General features: G+C 46.2%; 1 protein-coding gene across 1 annotated transcript; it reads left to right on the forward strand.

Annotated features, from left to right (window-relative positions):
* Window positions 1-350: 350 nt before the first annotated feature.
* On the forward strand, window positions 351-14,421 carry DRC7 (dynein regulatory complex subunit 7). The gene is given in 18 exon segments (XM_088536465.1): window positions 351-487; window positions 943-1,117; window positions 1,768-1,893; window positions 3,143-3,337; window positions 4,062-4,223; window positions 4,225-4,264; window positions 4,487-4,737; window positions 5,236-5,364; window positions 6,388-6,463; window positions 6,924-7,052; window positions 7,918-8,046; window positions 8,704-8,930; window positions 9,659-9,874; window positions 10,895-11,005; window positions 11,969-12,079; window positions 13,113-13,307; window positions 13,975-14,114; window positions 14,267-14,421. Coding segments are annotated over 18 exon segments (2,640 nt in total). The 3' UTR covers window positions 14,358-14,421.
* The last annotated feature ends 1,120 nt before the right edge of the window (window positions 14,422-15,541 follow it).

Here is a 15,541-nt window from a genome sequence, read left to right on the forward strand (position 1 = left end):
AGCGGTATCGTAGCAAAGGTAAAAGCGCACAAGTGTTTCGGAAGGCACCCGAGGTCCTTGTGGCACAGCTTCCCCAAAGTGGCGGTCCCAGCTAGAGGCAAGGACCCTGTGCAAAAGGGCCCTTATGCAGCCCCCTGGTTGCCCAGGCAGCACCTCTCGGCCATGTATCCTTTGGGAGCCCAGCTGTAGTCGGGGTTTCTTCCCCGTTTCTGGGAACGTGCGTCATGCTGGCGGCTTCCATGGCTGTACTCGCACAACTCAGCCCTGGATTTGGGGGTGTTTTGGGGTTGCTCTGTGTTGGGTCCCCCTCCCAAATTTCCCTTTTTTTCCAGTGCCCTTGAGGACGCAGGATGGAGGTCCTGAAAGAGAACAAGGAAGAGGAGCAGAGAGAGGAAAAAGAGCTGAAAGCTCTGGAGGTCGTTGAGGAAAGACATGACGGGGAGAGGACACTGTCTGCAGATCAAGCCTGTGCCCCAAATGATGTACCGTAAGTCAATGCTTGTCCCTTATGGTGATGAGTAGGCGATGTCCCTTGGCAGGCTGTGGGAATGGGAACATTTTGGGGCAGGCTGTTGCACATGTGTGAGTGGCCTGTGGTCCCCTTGTGCAGGGGTGCAAGCAGTGAGCGAGTTTGTGTGCCTGCTATCCCAAAATGTGTTTTCCTGCAAGTGGGCACATGTGTAAGATGATGACGCTTTTGGGTTTTTTTTTTTTCCCCAACTGTTCACTCAAAAATCCCCCAAGCCTCTGGGTGTATGTCAACTTGCCATCGCACTAGGAAAGCCTGGATGTGACATCTTCACCCTTCAAATTGTGCCTCTTTGCCTATGGTTCCCCATTTCCCCTGGGAAACAGGGAATCCCTGCTGTGATAGCAGGTCATCTTTCCTGAATCACATTCTGCTCATTACCTGTGTGTCTCTATCTCCTTCTGCCCATGAAGTGAATTTGACTGGAGCTCTGTTGACACATCCCAGTTGCCATCTTCCTATAAGACAAATTCCCCAAAGGAAAAGAGGCTGCTACGGATTGCTGACAACTTCCTTCAGCAGTACGCCCATCTGTGCCCTGACCGCGAACCGCTTCTCTTTCACCCGGTCAATGAGTGTGGCATAGAGGTAGGGGCTGGGTCACAGCATGGGGGCAATCAGCTTTGATTAGTGCCACACAGTCAGGAAACAGAACCATAAAGAAGGAAAATAACAGAAACATAGATGAGTTTCTAGCTGGGCTGAGGCTCAGATGCATAGAATCCAGAAACTGGTCATATTCCAAGTTTTCCAGAATTTATATGGGACAGATTCACATGTGAAGGTTTGTGGTTTGGATTTGTTATAGGACGGGGTTCAAGCTGCACAGTTGCTGTCTAGTTTTGGATCTGATACTCCACTGGGCATGTGAAACTGCCACTTTGGATCAACTTCCCTTGTGTAAGGCAAAATGTCACAGAGTGTAGAAGCTGGAAAGAGCAGTAGCTATTTGTCTTGAAAACTTAGAGCAGAAATTATTTGCATCTGTAATGTGAAGGAGATGAGTTTGAATATTTAGCCACAGGAGAAAAAAAAAACCCCAGAAGTATCCTTTAGCAGATGGCCTCTCAACCCCAAGCATTTTCCATCTCAGAATAGATGAGGAGGGCTAACAATATTGTTGATACAACTTGGGATGTCCTGAGCATGAGCTGCACCATCCAGGGGTGGTCTAAGGGTAGCTTCAGGCAGAGGACAGGAGTCTGCTGGCTAACCAAAGTCATCTTGTTGCCTTATAGAAGTTTGTGAGCACAACGGTGAGACCAACCCTGCTGCCTTATACTGAGCTGTACCACTGGGAAGGCTGTGCCAGCTTCGTCTCTGATTACCTTACCATGGAGCCCCTCAAGTCCCCTATCGCACCAGTAAGAGAGGGGCTGTGGTTCCATCAGAAATAACCCCATGACCAATGCAGTAGCAGGGCTTCTCAGCTGGACACCACATAGGAAACTAAGGACCAGGGCTTATGGTGGGCTTTGGCCCCTCCAACATCCTCTCCATACTTTGGTCAACCCCTGACTCTCCCAGACCACATGTGCTCTATTTGGACCAAGATTCCCACTTCATGCACATTGTTGTCCATGTCAAACAGTTAAGCACCATTCCTCTAAGACTGGGCCTGACTGCTCTCTGTCATCCCAGATGACCAACAGGTTTGCAATGGGTTGCAATGGCAGCCAAGCTTTCCCTCTAGGACCTAGAGGTCTTAGAGAGAAGGAGCATATGAAAGCTAGGAGATTCTAGACCTCACTGACCAGTTTGTAGGGGCATTACCCATTTCTGTCTCAACCATGGAGTATCTTGAAGTGGCTCAAGGGAGTGTTCCAGAGTGGGAAGAAGGGATGGTGCCAGAACAAGGGCAAGTTTTTGACTGGTGTGAATCAACTAAAGCAAAGAGCCACGCTCTTTGCAAGCAAGGAGTGCTGGTGTCTTGCCTGGAGCCCCACACAGCCTGCACAAACACTGTGTGGGACAAGTGTGTCCCCAGAGTCCTAGAGTCCAAAGGAAATTCTAGCATAGAAAGCATGTCCCTATTTAGCAGATAGAAACTGTCCTGAACACCCGAAGTGTAGTGAGACCTGGCAGTAAACTCCATATGTAGAATCTCTGTATGTGCACTATGTGCATATTGATCCCATGCTTTGCCTGGACACCAATACAAGCCAAAAGGGAATATGTTCCCTCCTTTAAACTATCATTTGGCTTATGGGTCCTTTGCTTTGAAATTCTGCAGTTATTTGCTAGCTAGAGATGGAGGTGAGCTCCACCCTTGAGTTGTGGTTTGCATTAGTTTCTCAGCAGTCTGCCTAGTTTGTTTTGTCCTGCCCATCTCTTCCTGTAGTCAAATTTGTCACCAGATTTAGGGTGAAATGGGAATCTCCCTGGATTATTTTGGAAGGGACATTTGTGGTCTGTGGAAGTGGTCACTTCTGTAGAAATTTTACATAGTGGAAGCAATCACTTTGGATTTATATAGAATTTTACATAACAGATTCCCTAAGGGTGCAGAGCTCAGAGAAGAGGTCGGTGCTTCCTCTTTCTCCTGCTCTCTGCCCGGGACATGGTTCAACTTCACAGTACAAGCACTGACAACATATGTCCCTCTCTTTCAAGCCCAGTTCACTCTATTCCCCAACCACCATCCTGAAGTACCAGCGAGGGAACTGCTTTGACTTCAGTGTGCTGCTGTGCTCCATGCTGATCGGAGCTGGATATGATGCCTACTGTGTGAATGGATATGCCACCCACAATATATGCACCATGGATGAGACCCTGGAGGTGTGCCCACTGCTTAGGAAGCCACCGGAGGTGAGGATCCTGTCCACGAAGAGGTAGGGAGGAGCCCAGCTTGATCGTTCCGGTTAGTTAGCCAGGACGCTGGTAAGAAAGATGAAGCTCAGTGAAGGCCAGGGGAGCTGCCACCTCTTATGTGTCCATGCTAAAGTGAGGAGGAGCCAAAGGGCAGGTTGCAGGGCTCAAACCCCCAATATCCTCTTTACTGTTTGAGAGGGTCATAGCTTGTCTGTGTTTTGGCCATGTGGTGTCCACAACATGCTTAGGAGGACAAGAACTGGGAGCATCGTGTCTTCCATGTTTCCTTGCTGCAAGAGAGAATGAAGCTCTTCTGTGAGTGCTTATTAGGCTTCCTGGGATATAATTTTGGTTTACTAGGCCCCTCCATACTTGATCCATGCAGACTGCCCAGATGAGTGATCTTGAGGTACACGGAGGCAGAATGCATCCTCAGCCTGCCCGTTGCTGGTGAGCTCTGGAGTCAGGCTACCTGGAACACTTTAGATATACACTGGATTTCAGCAAGTACCAAGGAGGGTCCTCACCAAAGGCATCTTTTGAGTGGTCTTCCATGGTTTCTTAAGAGGCCTCTTTGGTTTCACTGAACTCCTGACTCACCAGGACAATACTTCAGACTGCCAAAGGTCAGGAACCACAAGGCACCTGCAAGTCATATGTTTTCGCCTTTCCCTTCATCCCTCCTGGGTTTCACAGTAATACCCGGCTTTCATTGAGACAGGTTCCAAAAGAGAGAGAGAAGAAGTCCAGCAAGTACAGAGTTAAGCCTCCCCCAGACCTGCAGAGCAAGTTTGAGCTTCAGCAGAAGGCTAAGAAGGAGGCAGAAACTGCAGCTGCCAGAGAGAAAGTGGAAAGGAAAGAAGAGGCGAAAGCCATGGTGAGTTGAGCAAGGTCTACCCTACCCTGAAAGTCCAGGAGCAATGGGTGAGCTGATCCAAGAAGGCAGCTCATCACCCTTCCCCCTTGAGGTACGGAACAACCATGACCTTGGCCGTGAGCGTTTGGTCTGCGGTAGCACAGTGTGAGATGGTATATGAATATACCCCGGGTCGGTACTGCATCGTGCTTTGAAGAGTGTTAAGCATCTGAAGATCGTTAGAAGTGGGCAGAAAAGAATATGGTCATTTTGGGAGTGTATTAAAATAGCAATAACTACTGCTCTGTCCTCCGTACTACAGGAAATGGAAAAACCCAAGCGCGACCCTTTGTATGGCTTAAGGGTGCATGCGTGGGTCTTGGTTCTGTCGGGGAAGAGGGAGGTTCCAGAGACCTTCTTCATCAACCCCTTCACGGGAAACAGCCACAGCCCCATGGATGAGCAATTCCTTGGTATTGAGAGTGTCTGGAACCACAGGAACTACTGGGTGAACATGCAGGACTGCTCGAACGGCTGCAAGGTAACCACCCCTTGAAGAACCCTGCACTAACGTCCACTTGGGTTGACCTGAGTCCTGGAAAAGTTGAGATCCATGGCAGCCTAGGCTTCCACTATGCATCCCCCTGCCTTGGCTCTGGTCACATAGACTCTAGCTGCTGTATCTGCAGCTAATCCGTCATATCCCAAACGCTGAGCTAGCAGACAAGGATCACTCCTGTTAAACCCAAAGGCCTGTTGTGCTGCAGTAGTTTGCTCCAAGTAGCACTTGGAGGAAAGGGGCCTGCAGCTTTCCTGTCATGCAGGCAGCCTTCAGGGTCCCACTAGCCAGCCAGGCGTCTGACAAGTCCACCTTGCTGAGATCCAGGGTTTGTCTGGAGTCCTTCAACTTTCTGGCACCAGCCAGGACCAGAGCACATCATGTACAGGAGCAGCGTTCAGTTTAGTGTCAGGTCCTTGGCCTTAGCCTCCAGAGTGGGGGGAGCTCTGTAGCTAAGTGGGTTTCTTCTGCATGGCCTAGGATCTCATCTTTGACTTGGGCGATTCTATCCGCTGGGAATTCATGCTGTTAGGAACCGACAAGCCTCATCTGCTGCTCCCAGATGTTGAGGAAGAAGAAGAGTTGCTTGACAGGGATATGGACAATGCGGTAAGTGATCCAGACCACAGAGTGGAGATGTGGTAGGGAACTAGTGTGTGCTTGTGGCCCATGTGTCTGTGTGCCTGCTGCCCTCTCCAGGCTAGATCAGAATTGCTTTAGCTAGGTTTTGGAGGGCACATTTTTTTTCTCAAGCTCGAATAGTTCTGGTGGTTTTTGAAGTGGGTCCCCGAAGTGCTAGTCACACCCTGTCCCATAGTCACTATGTGCAACGTTCTAAGTGGCTGCAGATCTCTGTAGTCTGCTGAGTTCTGGTAGCCCAGAAAAACCTATCTGGGGTTAACGCCCAAACTGCAGTGTGCTGAATGTTATCGTGAAAGAATTTTCACAAAATAAAATCCAAATGGATGTTTTTCCTGGATTTTTCTCTGCCAGTCAGCGCCCTGTTCTCCTGGCTGCTTGTTAGAGTAGTCAGCAGAATGTAGAAATAATACATATATACATATATATATGTATTCTGATACACCAAAAATGTTGTATGCTAAAAGAAAAAAAATGCTGTGTTCTCCTGGTGGGAGAACACAGCCTGATAGTGCAGGCATTGCACCAGCACAGCAGGACAGGGAAACACTGATAACAGCACATTCTCCCTTGTTATCTAATCGCCTAAGCCCATGCCCATCTCCAAGGAGCAAAGCGCTTTCCATGGGCTATATACAATAAACTGGACATTGGTTCAAATGATGACAGTCACATTCATCCCTGGTCCAGCGTGACTGTGCACCACGAGAAGGCCATTTCTTTAGGCTGAGGTCAGGAGGTGCTAGTGACTGGATGGGGATGCAATAAAGCTCCCCTTTCATGTAAACCACAGTGTGCTGCTCGCTGCTGTCCTCGGGCTGCGTGTGTGGCTGACGTAACTCTCTCCTAACTGTACCACTGTGTTGCTCACGACCAGCTCAGCCTCGCATGAGCTGCGGTTTAATCGCAGCCCAGCATTGCCAAGACTCAAAAATTGCTCTTGGCACATTAAGAGGAGCTGCCAATTAGTGGAAATCTCTGCTTCTGTTTCAGCAGGAAAAGGAGGAGGAAGACAGGAGGTTTGACATGCCACCATCCTGGGTGGCCCCCATTCAGATATCTCCCAAAGGTACTTACTTTTCCTTTGCTTTTTGCTTAACTCCGAGAAAGCTTTTAGTGGAAAAGGGAGATTTCATTTATCTCACTCAAGAGTCCTCTCTTCAGGATGGACAAGATACAGCAGTGACTGCAGTATATCAAGGCATGCAACAACTAATGATTTGAGTGCACTCAGCACGCCTTCTCATTCTTGGTGGAAAATCCCCCCACCTGGCATGGGCTTTCTGATAGCATTGTGTACAAGGGACTGCCATGGATGCATTACCTAATATCCATTGTACAAGACAAAAGAGTTATTAGTCACTGTTGTAATGTTAAAGCACAACAGGCAGGGTCTAACAGCTTCACCAACAGCTGAATGCAAACTAGCAATGCATGGATCCCCTTAGATCATAAATTTCTCCCACTTGAATTTCTTTTTCTGGAGCACAAGGGAATCGGTCTTTCTGACACCCTCCTTGTCACTGCAGAATTTGAGACCCGCAGTCCCCAGGGGAGGAAGGTGATCCTGTACAAGGAAGCAAAACTGGAGAAATGGGCACCGTACCTGAACAGAAACGGGCTGGTCCAGCGCCTCACTGTCTACGCAGACCCGTGCTGTAAGGGAGATGGGGGAACGCGCTGAACGCAGTGAGCAAACACAGCACGGGGTGTGCGACTGGGAAGTCCACGAGGGGATGTGGTTGGTACCATGACTCTTTCTGCCAGGGTTTCTCTTGTGCTTTCTCCTTTCACGTTTGTGAAGGGCTCATCTACCCCATCTCCAGGTACAGCTTCACATTCACTGTCCATCGAGGCCCAAAGCTTTTCAGCAATTGTAGGGCTTCCCACTAGAGTGTGAATCTGTTTCATGACCAAATGGGGATGCTGTGCAGTGTCACAAGTCAACTGATTGGATTTTCAGTCTTCAGAGAAATAGAAGGTTGGTTTGATCTAACAACTGCAGCACCACAGTTCTCATCAATGCTGACAGAAGCCATGAAGGGACAGTTATGTAGTATGGGTAAATAAGGATATTTCTGTACTCCAAAGCATTCTTTGTAGACAGTTGGACCAGGAAACCATGTAGATTCCTAACGGGACATACAAACTCCTGCCTCTAGCCCTGTTGGGCAGAGCCAGACCCCCGTCTCATTCCCCTTCTCTCCGGATCCTCTCATAAAGCATCTGGGACAGAAATTATCTCATCTAACCTTAGACATCTGCAATGCTGCCTTTCTCCTTTGAGCTAATCACTCTAGTTCTTGATGACAGAGAAGAATAGGCCTATTAAGATATGATTCATCTAATCAAACGTATCCTAGGATTCATTTACAAAAGCCCCTGTGCACCGGGACGATTCCAGTGACTGCCTTGTCTCCCCTGGCTATATGAAGAGCATAGGGTGCTTGCTCCTGGATGGTGGGATGGAATCCTACTCCGACAGGCTGATGTAAGACTGTAAAATGGTTTGTTTCCTGCCAGATTCCAAAGTAGTGGAGGTGAGGGAGTGGTTCAAAAACCGGGAAGACAAGCTGGAGAGGAGAGAAGTGAACAGACAAACACAGCTGACCACGGAGCACTTCCGCCCAGGACACCTCCTAGGTCTTAAAGGTATTTCAGCTCACCTGGACAGCCAAGGCAACTGCAGCTGATGGGACCTCATGTGAATCCCTCCTGCCACGGGCAAAGGCCCAAGTGGCCATGGGGTACTGCAAAACTCTGGGATGAACTGCCTAGATTAATAACAGTGAGGCCTCCAAAGGAGAGCAGCGAGTTCAGCTGGTGCTCTCCCAATCTGCGGGAGCCTCCCCCTCCAGCATAACAGCAAAAATCCCTTTTTTCCCACACTAAGAGAGAATATCCCTATTAAGATATAATTCAGCATCATGTTCTCTCTCTCAGCATTGTGCAGCTGGGGGAGGGAAAGTCCTGTATCACATCTATTGCTAAAGCAGCCTTTCCAGACAGGGGGTTGTGCTGGTCCCTGGTTTTGAAATAAGAGTCCAGACTTCATTCAGTGCTACCTAACCATTGTTGGTAGGGAAGGCAATGTTCCAGCAAAGGCGTTCTCCCATCCTCAGGCCATGACATATTACCACGGAGCCATGAGGAGACAGCATTCCCTCCTCAGACATTTATATGCACTAGATAATTAGCCATGTGATTTACTGGCTTGTCAAGAAAATGAGACTTCCTCTTGACAAACCTGGGTTCACCAGCGTTATTATTACCAACTGGGAAGTGTCTGCAGTCTCTCCTCTGCCCTAGCGCACATCTACACGTCCATGGAGCCGGAGACTGAGCGAACGATGGAGTTTTACAACGAGGCGCGAGTCGACGGCCTCCAGAAACACGTTGAAAATGCCCATGAGATGACTGACTACTTCGAAGGGCGGGACGACTTCCTGTACTTGCGGCACGTGGAGTTTGGCAAAAGAGTAAAGAAAATACAGATAGCCGGCACCAGAACTGACATCAGCTCTCGGCCTATAGTGGTAAGGCCAAGACAGGAGTGGAGAAAGAATCACCACTGTGGCATATAGACTTTGCCAAACGTATTGTTGAATGCTTTGGGTTCATTTTCACTGAGCCTAGCCAAGGCAAAAGCTTAGATGAGATGTCCAGGCTTCGTTCAGTTGCTGTGTCTTGCCGTTGCTTGTCTAATAGAGAGCCACAGCATCCCCAGTCATCACAAGTTGCATTGGAGAGGCTAAACTGAAACTAGGAAAATGAGATTGGGAAATCGAGTCGGGGGTGGGAAGGGGCGCAAAAAGGAAAGAAAATTAAAAAGAACCCCCCTAAACTGGCTATGATTTTTCCATCCAAATGTTCACAAGACTCAAAATTAGTCGAATTATTTCATGTTTGGACCCCAACCTAGTAACGCTTCGTGTTCCTGGCAAAATTCCTCATCTATCACCATCGTTCTGACTGCAGGCAGTTAGTTGTTACAAGCTGGTTATCTGCCTCTCCTTCTAGTCAGATCTGATTTGGGAGCAGGAGGGCACCTGGCACGTGACAGTGTGGCTGACACACAGAAAAGAATAATACGGTCATGGGCCAAGCCCTTGAGAGATGCCATTGCAGTCCGGACAGAAAGGCTCAGTTTTTACCTTTTTACCTTTTTTTTTTTTTTTTTTTTTTAAGACCCAGTTATCTATAAGCCTTGTATTTTGTGTCTGTTGTCTAACTGGCTGCTATCTTCCTTTTCACCCCTCATTAGCAAATCCAGGAGTGTTTCCACAGAAACCCAGAAAAGCCTGCTGATGAAGACGTGGCAGAACGCGTTTTTCTGATCGCAGAGGAGAGAATCAATCTGACGTATCACCTCAAGGATAAGTACATCACTGCCTCAAAGAAGAACTTCCATAAAGGGGCAGAGAGGGATAGGAAAGGAAACGAAATCATCATGACCCCAGAAATGTGCATCACATACCAGGTACAGAGGAAAACGACTGTTGCTTGAAGCTTTTTTTTTTTCTTTTTTTTTTTTTAAGAGTGCAAGGACACGAACAGAAGGTGAGATGACAAGGAAAGGACATGGCACACACCACACGCCACCCTCCAACTATCCTGCACCTGCTTCCCAGACAGCCTCTTGGTGGAAGGTGAAGCCCTTCAGGGCTGCAGGAACCTGCTGGAGGCGATTAGGCTTTGAAAGGCTGAGGTCACCTTTCCAGGCTTGGTCTTCAGGCAGGGTACACACAGTCCCTGCATTTGTGCAAGATGCTGTTTCAGCAGCCGTTGGGTTCGGTCCTGCTGGTTCATTGTAGCGAAGCTGGAGTTTCCTTTGCTTTTCTCAAACAAGAACTTGCTCCTTGTGTCTTCTTCTGGTGTTACGATTTTGCTTAAATCTGTCACGATTTACCCAGCAGATACAGGCAAGATGCTGAGGCTTAATGCATTGCTGATAAATAGAAAGCCTGAAACAAAAGATATTCCAAGCAAGTAGCGTACTGTCTTGGAAGGAGGTCATTTCACTAGCATCCCTGATATAATTGATGTAACTCAGTAACGAGGAACCGAAGTTTACCTGTAAATTCTGCACTGATGCTGCACAGTTCTGCTCAGGAAAATCAAAGAGAGATTGCAAGTACAGGGTTTTTCTTAGTTATATTGTATAGGATTTATATATTATGCAAGTAATTTTTAATGTTTGTATTTCCCACTGGGGAGACTACGCAGAATGCAATTGTTAGGGTGCTGTCTAACGCCATAAAACCAGTTCCAAGCAAATGACAGCAGCACCAGCAAAGAAGTGCGAGATGCACAACCTGGTTGGCATTACTGATGGATTCAAACTCGAGGTGAAGCCCAATTAACTGACCCTGGCTTAGCTGCTTCAGTGGCGTAAATCAGTGTCACTACCCTGTCTGTAGCAGAACAATGCTAATTTGTATTATTGGAGTCCTCGGTCCCGTGTATCCAGGGGGTCTTTCACTGGCCTCTCTCCTTGCAGGCAGGGTGCTCTGAGACGGACACAAAGCTGCTCCATCTGTACAAGCTGCTGCGGAAGCTAATGGAGGAAGAGAAGCAGCTGAAGCACGAAATCTGGGAATCTGCAACCGAGGTAATGTGTTTTTCTCCATCTAGCTGTCAAACTCGGGGTGGAAACAGTTTCAGCTCAGTGGTCTTCAAGCATTCCCAGCATAAACTGTGAAAAAAATTCTAGTGTCACAGGCTGCCCTGCATGCTGAATTAAAAGCTTGCAACCAACTCATTTGGTAGATATATCTTTAATATCTTTATGGGGAATCACTTTCTAAATTGGGCTCTTATTCTTCATTCTCAGGTAGAGAGACAGTTTCAGAAAGCAACTAACACCCTAGGAGTGGGAGCAGCTAGAAATTCATCGCCTTTTGTCTAGGAATGAGACCAAAGAGAAACGATAGCTGAAGATGTTGTATCTAATATAAATCTAGTTGTTAGGCACTTCTAGGTAGAATAACCATAATGTTGAAGTGATTTTTTTTCTTGCACTGTTAATGACACAGTGACCTATGTAACAAATCCATATTTTTCAGCATGTGTTGTAGTTACTTCACAATAAACATATCCATTCTATGCCTACCCAAACTATCTTACCCAGTTTCTCAGTCTTAATGTGTTAACAAACTAAAGGTTCACATTGCTTGTACTGCACATCCTAATGGGACAAAGAAATAAGCCAAAGCTGGCAGTGCAATTTCCAAACCAACGGCAAGATTCTGACTCCAGAAGAGCTTTACTAATGAGCAATATCAACAACGGTATTTAAAATGTCATATAGAGTAGCTTTAAAAATAAAGACCATTATCAGATTGATCTATCAGCAGAATATGAACATATTAATACAGGTCTTTAAATTTATTTGGTCTTCCATATATATATATATTTATATATACACACACACATATATATAGATGAACTATATGTATAAAGAGAGATATAGCTCTTGTACATGGCACCTGGTCTGACAGCAAGTCAAGTATGTAGGAGTATTGTCATTTAATGAGAAAACTAAGGTGTCTTTTTTTCCTGATTTTTGGGCCAGGTGCTAGAAATTTTAAAGATCCGTGAGGATGAAGAAGCAGACATCAAACTGACAGTTTCAATTTATGATACGGAGCAGAATGAAAAGAGAAGACAAGAGTATGAAGCTATGGTAAGTAGAGGTCATAGAACCCAGTATTTATTACATGTGCATGAAGAGACCCAGAGTAAGCTTTTCTTTCTAAGGAATTCTCTCTAAAAGCTTCTCATATTATTAAAACATAATGTGCCAAATCCCAGCAGGTGTAAAGGCAGCACAGCTTCAATTGACATTCTGTGAAAATTTAACATGGTCATGCTCTCACCTTCCAGCTTTCTGGAAAAAAACACAATACAGAGGAAAAATAAGAAGTTTATTTTATTAGTTAATATATTTAAAAAAAAAAAGGGAAAATAATTATCTTGGTTTGGTTAATTATAGGGATTATGGGAGGACTGTGATAATCAAATCCAAGCTGCATCTTTATAAGCAGAGTTCATTTTGTTATGGAAATGCACGCTTCTTCATTTAACAGCTTTAATCCACTATAGCTTATATGTTATCTTGATTTCCTTATTACTTGCATAAAATGGACTTTTTTTTCCCAGGTAGGATTCCAGAATGATTATTTGCAATTTTTCAAGGTCTCCAAAATGTTTCTTTTAAATGATTTTGGACAGAGCTCTCTTCAGAAGAGAATCTATAAAAGGCAATAATAGGTTTTACATGACAAATACATCTGACATGAAACAAAAATAGAGGGAAAGATTCAAGAAGCAGCTATTTGCCAGCCTCCAGGTCAATATCACTCAAACTATCTTGTCCTATCCCTTTGCTTCCCAATGCTGCTGCATTTGTGAAGCCCTTCTCACATCTCCATGGATAATACTTTCTGTGCAAGAAACATCTTTACAATGAAGGAAAACAGAAGAGATGTTAAAAAATACAGAAAGTAGAAAGTAAACTACAGAAAAACATGTTGGGAAATTGTTAATATGATAGAGCTAATGAAAAGCACTAGTTTTGGTCAGACTGTAAGAAAAAGAAACATTTTTTCCATAGGGGGATATAAGTTTTTTGGCCTTTGCTTTTATTTTACTTTATCACAGGATGTTGGGGACACAAGTAAATGGGATCATGACACTTTTCACTCCTTCCCCTCCAGGACAATTTAATGGAGGACGACCTCTTGGGACAAGAGGAGCAGGAGCTGGATTACCTGGCACCTTTTCTACTTCAAGTTGGCAACGTGGAGAAAATGAGCAAGTGGCAGGCCCTGCGCATCAAAGAAGACTGCCTGACTGATTTTAAGCAACGTCTCACTCATAAGGCCAACATCATCCACGCTCACTTGCAGAAGGTATCCCCAGGCTCCCGCTGGGATGCGCGTGTTTCTGGCGTCTCTTTGGCTCGGGCAGGAGGGTCACACTGCTTCATTATGAAAGAAAGCAAGAAACAAAACTCCTTTGATTATGTTAAGAAAGCCATAAACATGCCTCTGTAGTTTTCTGTCTTTAGAAAGTGAAATCAAATCACGGAATAGCCCTAGGGGCAAATTTGGTCCCTGTTTGGAAAATAAGACGACTCTCATTTATGGTTCCCTTCACGCTTGGCTTCCTGCACTTTGAGTTGCTCCTTTGTGCAACTTTGCTCCTCGCTGTTGCCCTGACTTCTTGTTGCTCAGGAGGATGAGGAGGATGGGTGCTGGCCTCTTTTCAGTGGTGCTGGACTCTTTTCATTGGTGGCCACTGATAGAACCAGAGGAAACGGCCAAAAACTAAAGCATCAAAAGTTCCACAGGAACTTAAGGAAAAATTTCTTAACAGCGAGGGTGCCAGAGCACTGGAACAGGCTGCCCAGAGAGGTTGTGGAGTCTCCTTCTCTGGAGATCTTCCAAACCCGCTTGGACGCAGTCCTGTGCCACGTGCTCTAGGTGACCCTGCGTGTGCAGGGGGGTTGGACTGGATGATCTCTAGAGGTCCCTTAAGCATTCTATGAAATTCTATGAAATTCTCACTGCCCCCCAGGAGGTGGAGGAGCTGCAGAAGAAGGATCGGTGGTATCAGGAAAACCAGAATCAGCTCAGCATGGAGGACGAAACCGACTTCCTGGCCTACTGCTCTGAAACCATGTTCCGTATCCGGGTCCTGGCATTAAGGCTCAAGAGGTAATGGGAAAGAGCAACTGATCAAATACAAGGTCCAGGGTTGCATGGGGGATCTACAAGTCAGCGCTCCCAGAAACTCCGCCCTGAGGGTATTCTGGCAAATATTCTATCCTACTCCCTGCGCTGGTTTTATTCTCCCCTTCTTGTTTTAGGGAAAAACTGATGGCACCACAGAAATACCTTGCTCTCGAGGAGAAACTGCACAAGGATCCTCGCCTCAGCGGGCACCTCAGCCATCCCTGACTTCTCCTTTATTCCTGCACACCAGACACTGGGAATCAGCACTGAAGCCTGTTGTAAGTGGCCTGAAAAAAATAGTGACAGGTTTTCCCCCTAGCCTTCAATAAATCATCTGCTACTTAACTAATTAGATCCTGCTAAAAGCCTTTCTGAGGCTGTTTCTGGAATTTATTGGGACCCTCGTTGCAGAGAATATTAAAGCTAATACTTTCTCATTTTTAGTATTTTATTTCCAAACCAGCTGTCAGAATATTTGTCAGATGTTCTCCCAGTGACATTTTTCTGCATTTAGCTAGCGTGTACTGCTGCACTCTCTTTTCCGTCTTTTAAGGCACAACATATGCCTTGGCTTTAGCTTCTGCTTCAGAAGTTGCTACAAAGTTATGTGCTGTGCACTGCAGAGCTTTGGTTTTCTTCCAGAACCTTGCTCCGTAACTGCTGATGCATTATTTGAGTAGCATTATTTGGGATATTTGGGTTTTTTTCCACTCCAGCAATACTTAAATGAAATTATAATCTTGTTCTATATGTAGTGCAACGATTTTTTCACCTGTCAGCGCCCAGCAAATATCAAAACTCTCTGACCTCACTTAGAGTTATTAATTGTAAAACCCAGCAATGACAAATACCCAAATTGATTAACTGGCATTTTAACACTTTTTTCTCTTCAACAAATGTTCACAACTATTGGTGGACAGCATAAAAAAACAATTGAGAGGTTTTTAGAGCAGGGGAATTATAATAATGTATTTTGGTTATTAGAAAATTCTAAGATCCTGCAAATGCAGATTATTGCAACAGGGTCACTTTCCCTTGCAGTAAGGTATTTCAAGAGATGACCACAATTTTAAAACCAGGACGATGCAAAGCCCATTACAAACTCATCAGTTTTAACCGAATGCAAAAGGCACCAGAACAAGTGAACTTTAAAAATCCGCTTTTTGCTGGCAGGCGGGGCATGGAGGCTACTATAACCAGCCAACGTGCGGCAGCAGAGACCAGCATTCAGGGAATGCGCGTTCCTCTCCCCGTGGAGGCAGCGGCCTCCAGCAGCGGGCAGGAAAAAGCGCCCTGGCCAGGCCTCCCCCCTGCAAAATGGCGGCGCCAGAGCTCCCGCGCGCCCTCCCCGTTTGGCTGAGCTCGAACGGCTCCGCCAAGAAGCTGCGCTGTGAATGGCCAAGCAGCTC

The sequence above is a fragment of the Tinamus guttatus genome, unplaced genomic scaffold (assembly GCF_059628265.1).
Source record: "Tinamus guttatus ecotype Peru unplaced genomic scaffold, ASM5962826v1 Tinamus_guttatus_pri_ptg000674l, whole genome shotgun sequence".
Classification (NCBI taxonomy): Eukaryota; Metazoa; Chordata; class Aves; order Tinamiformes; family Tinamidae; genus Tinamus; species Tinamus guttatus.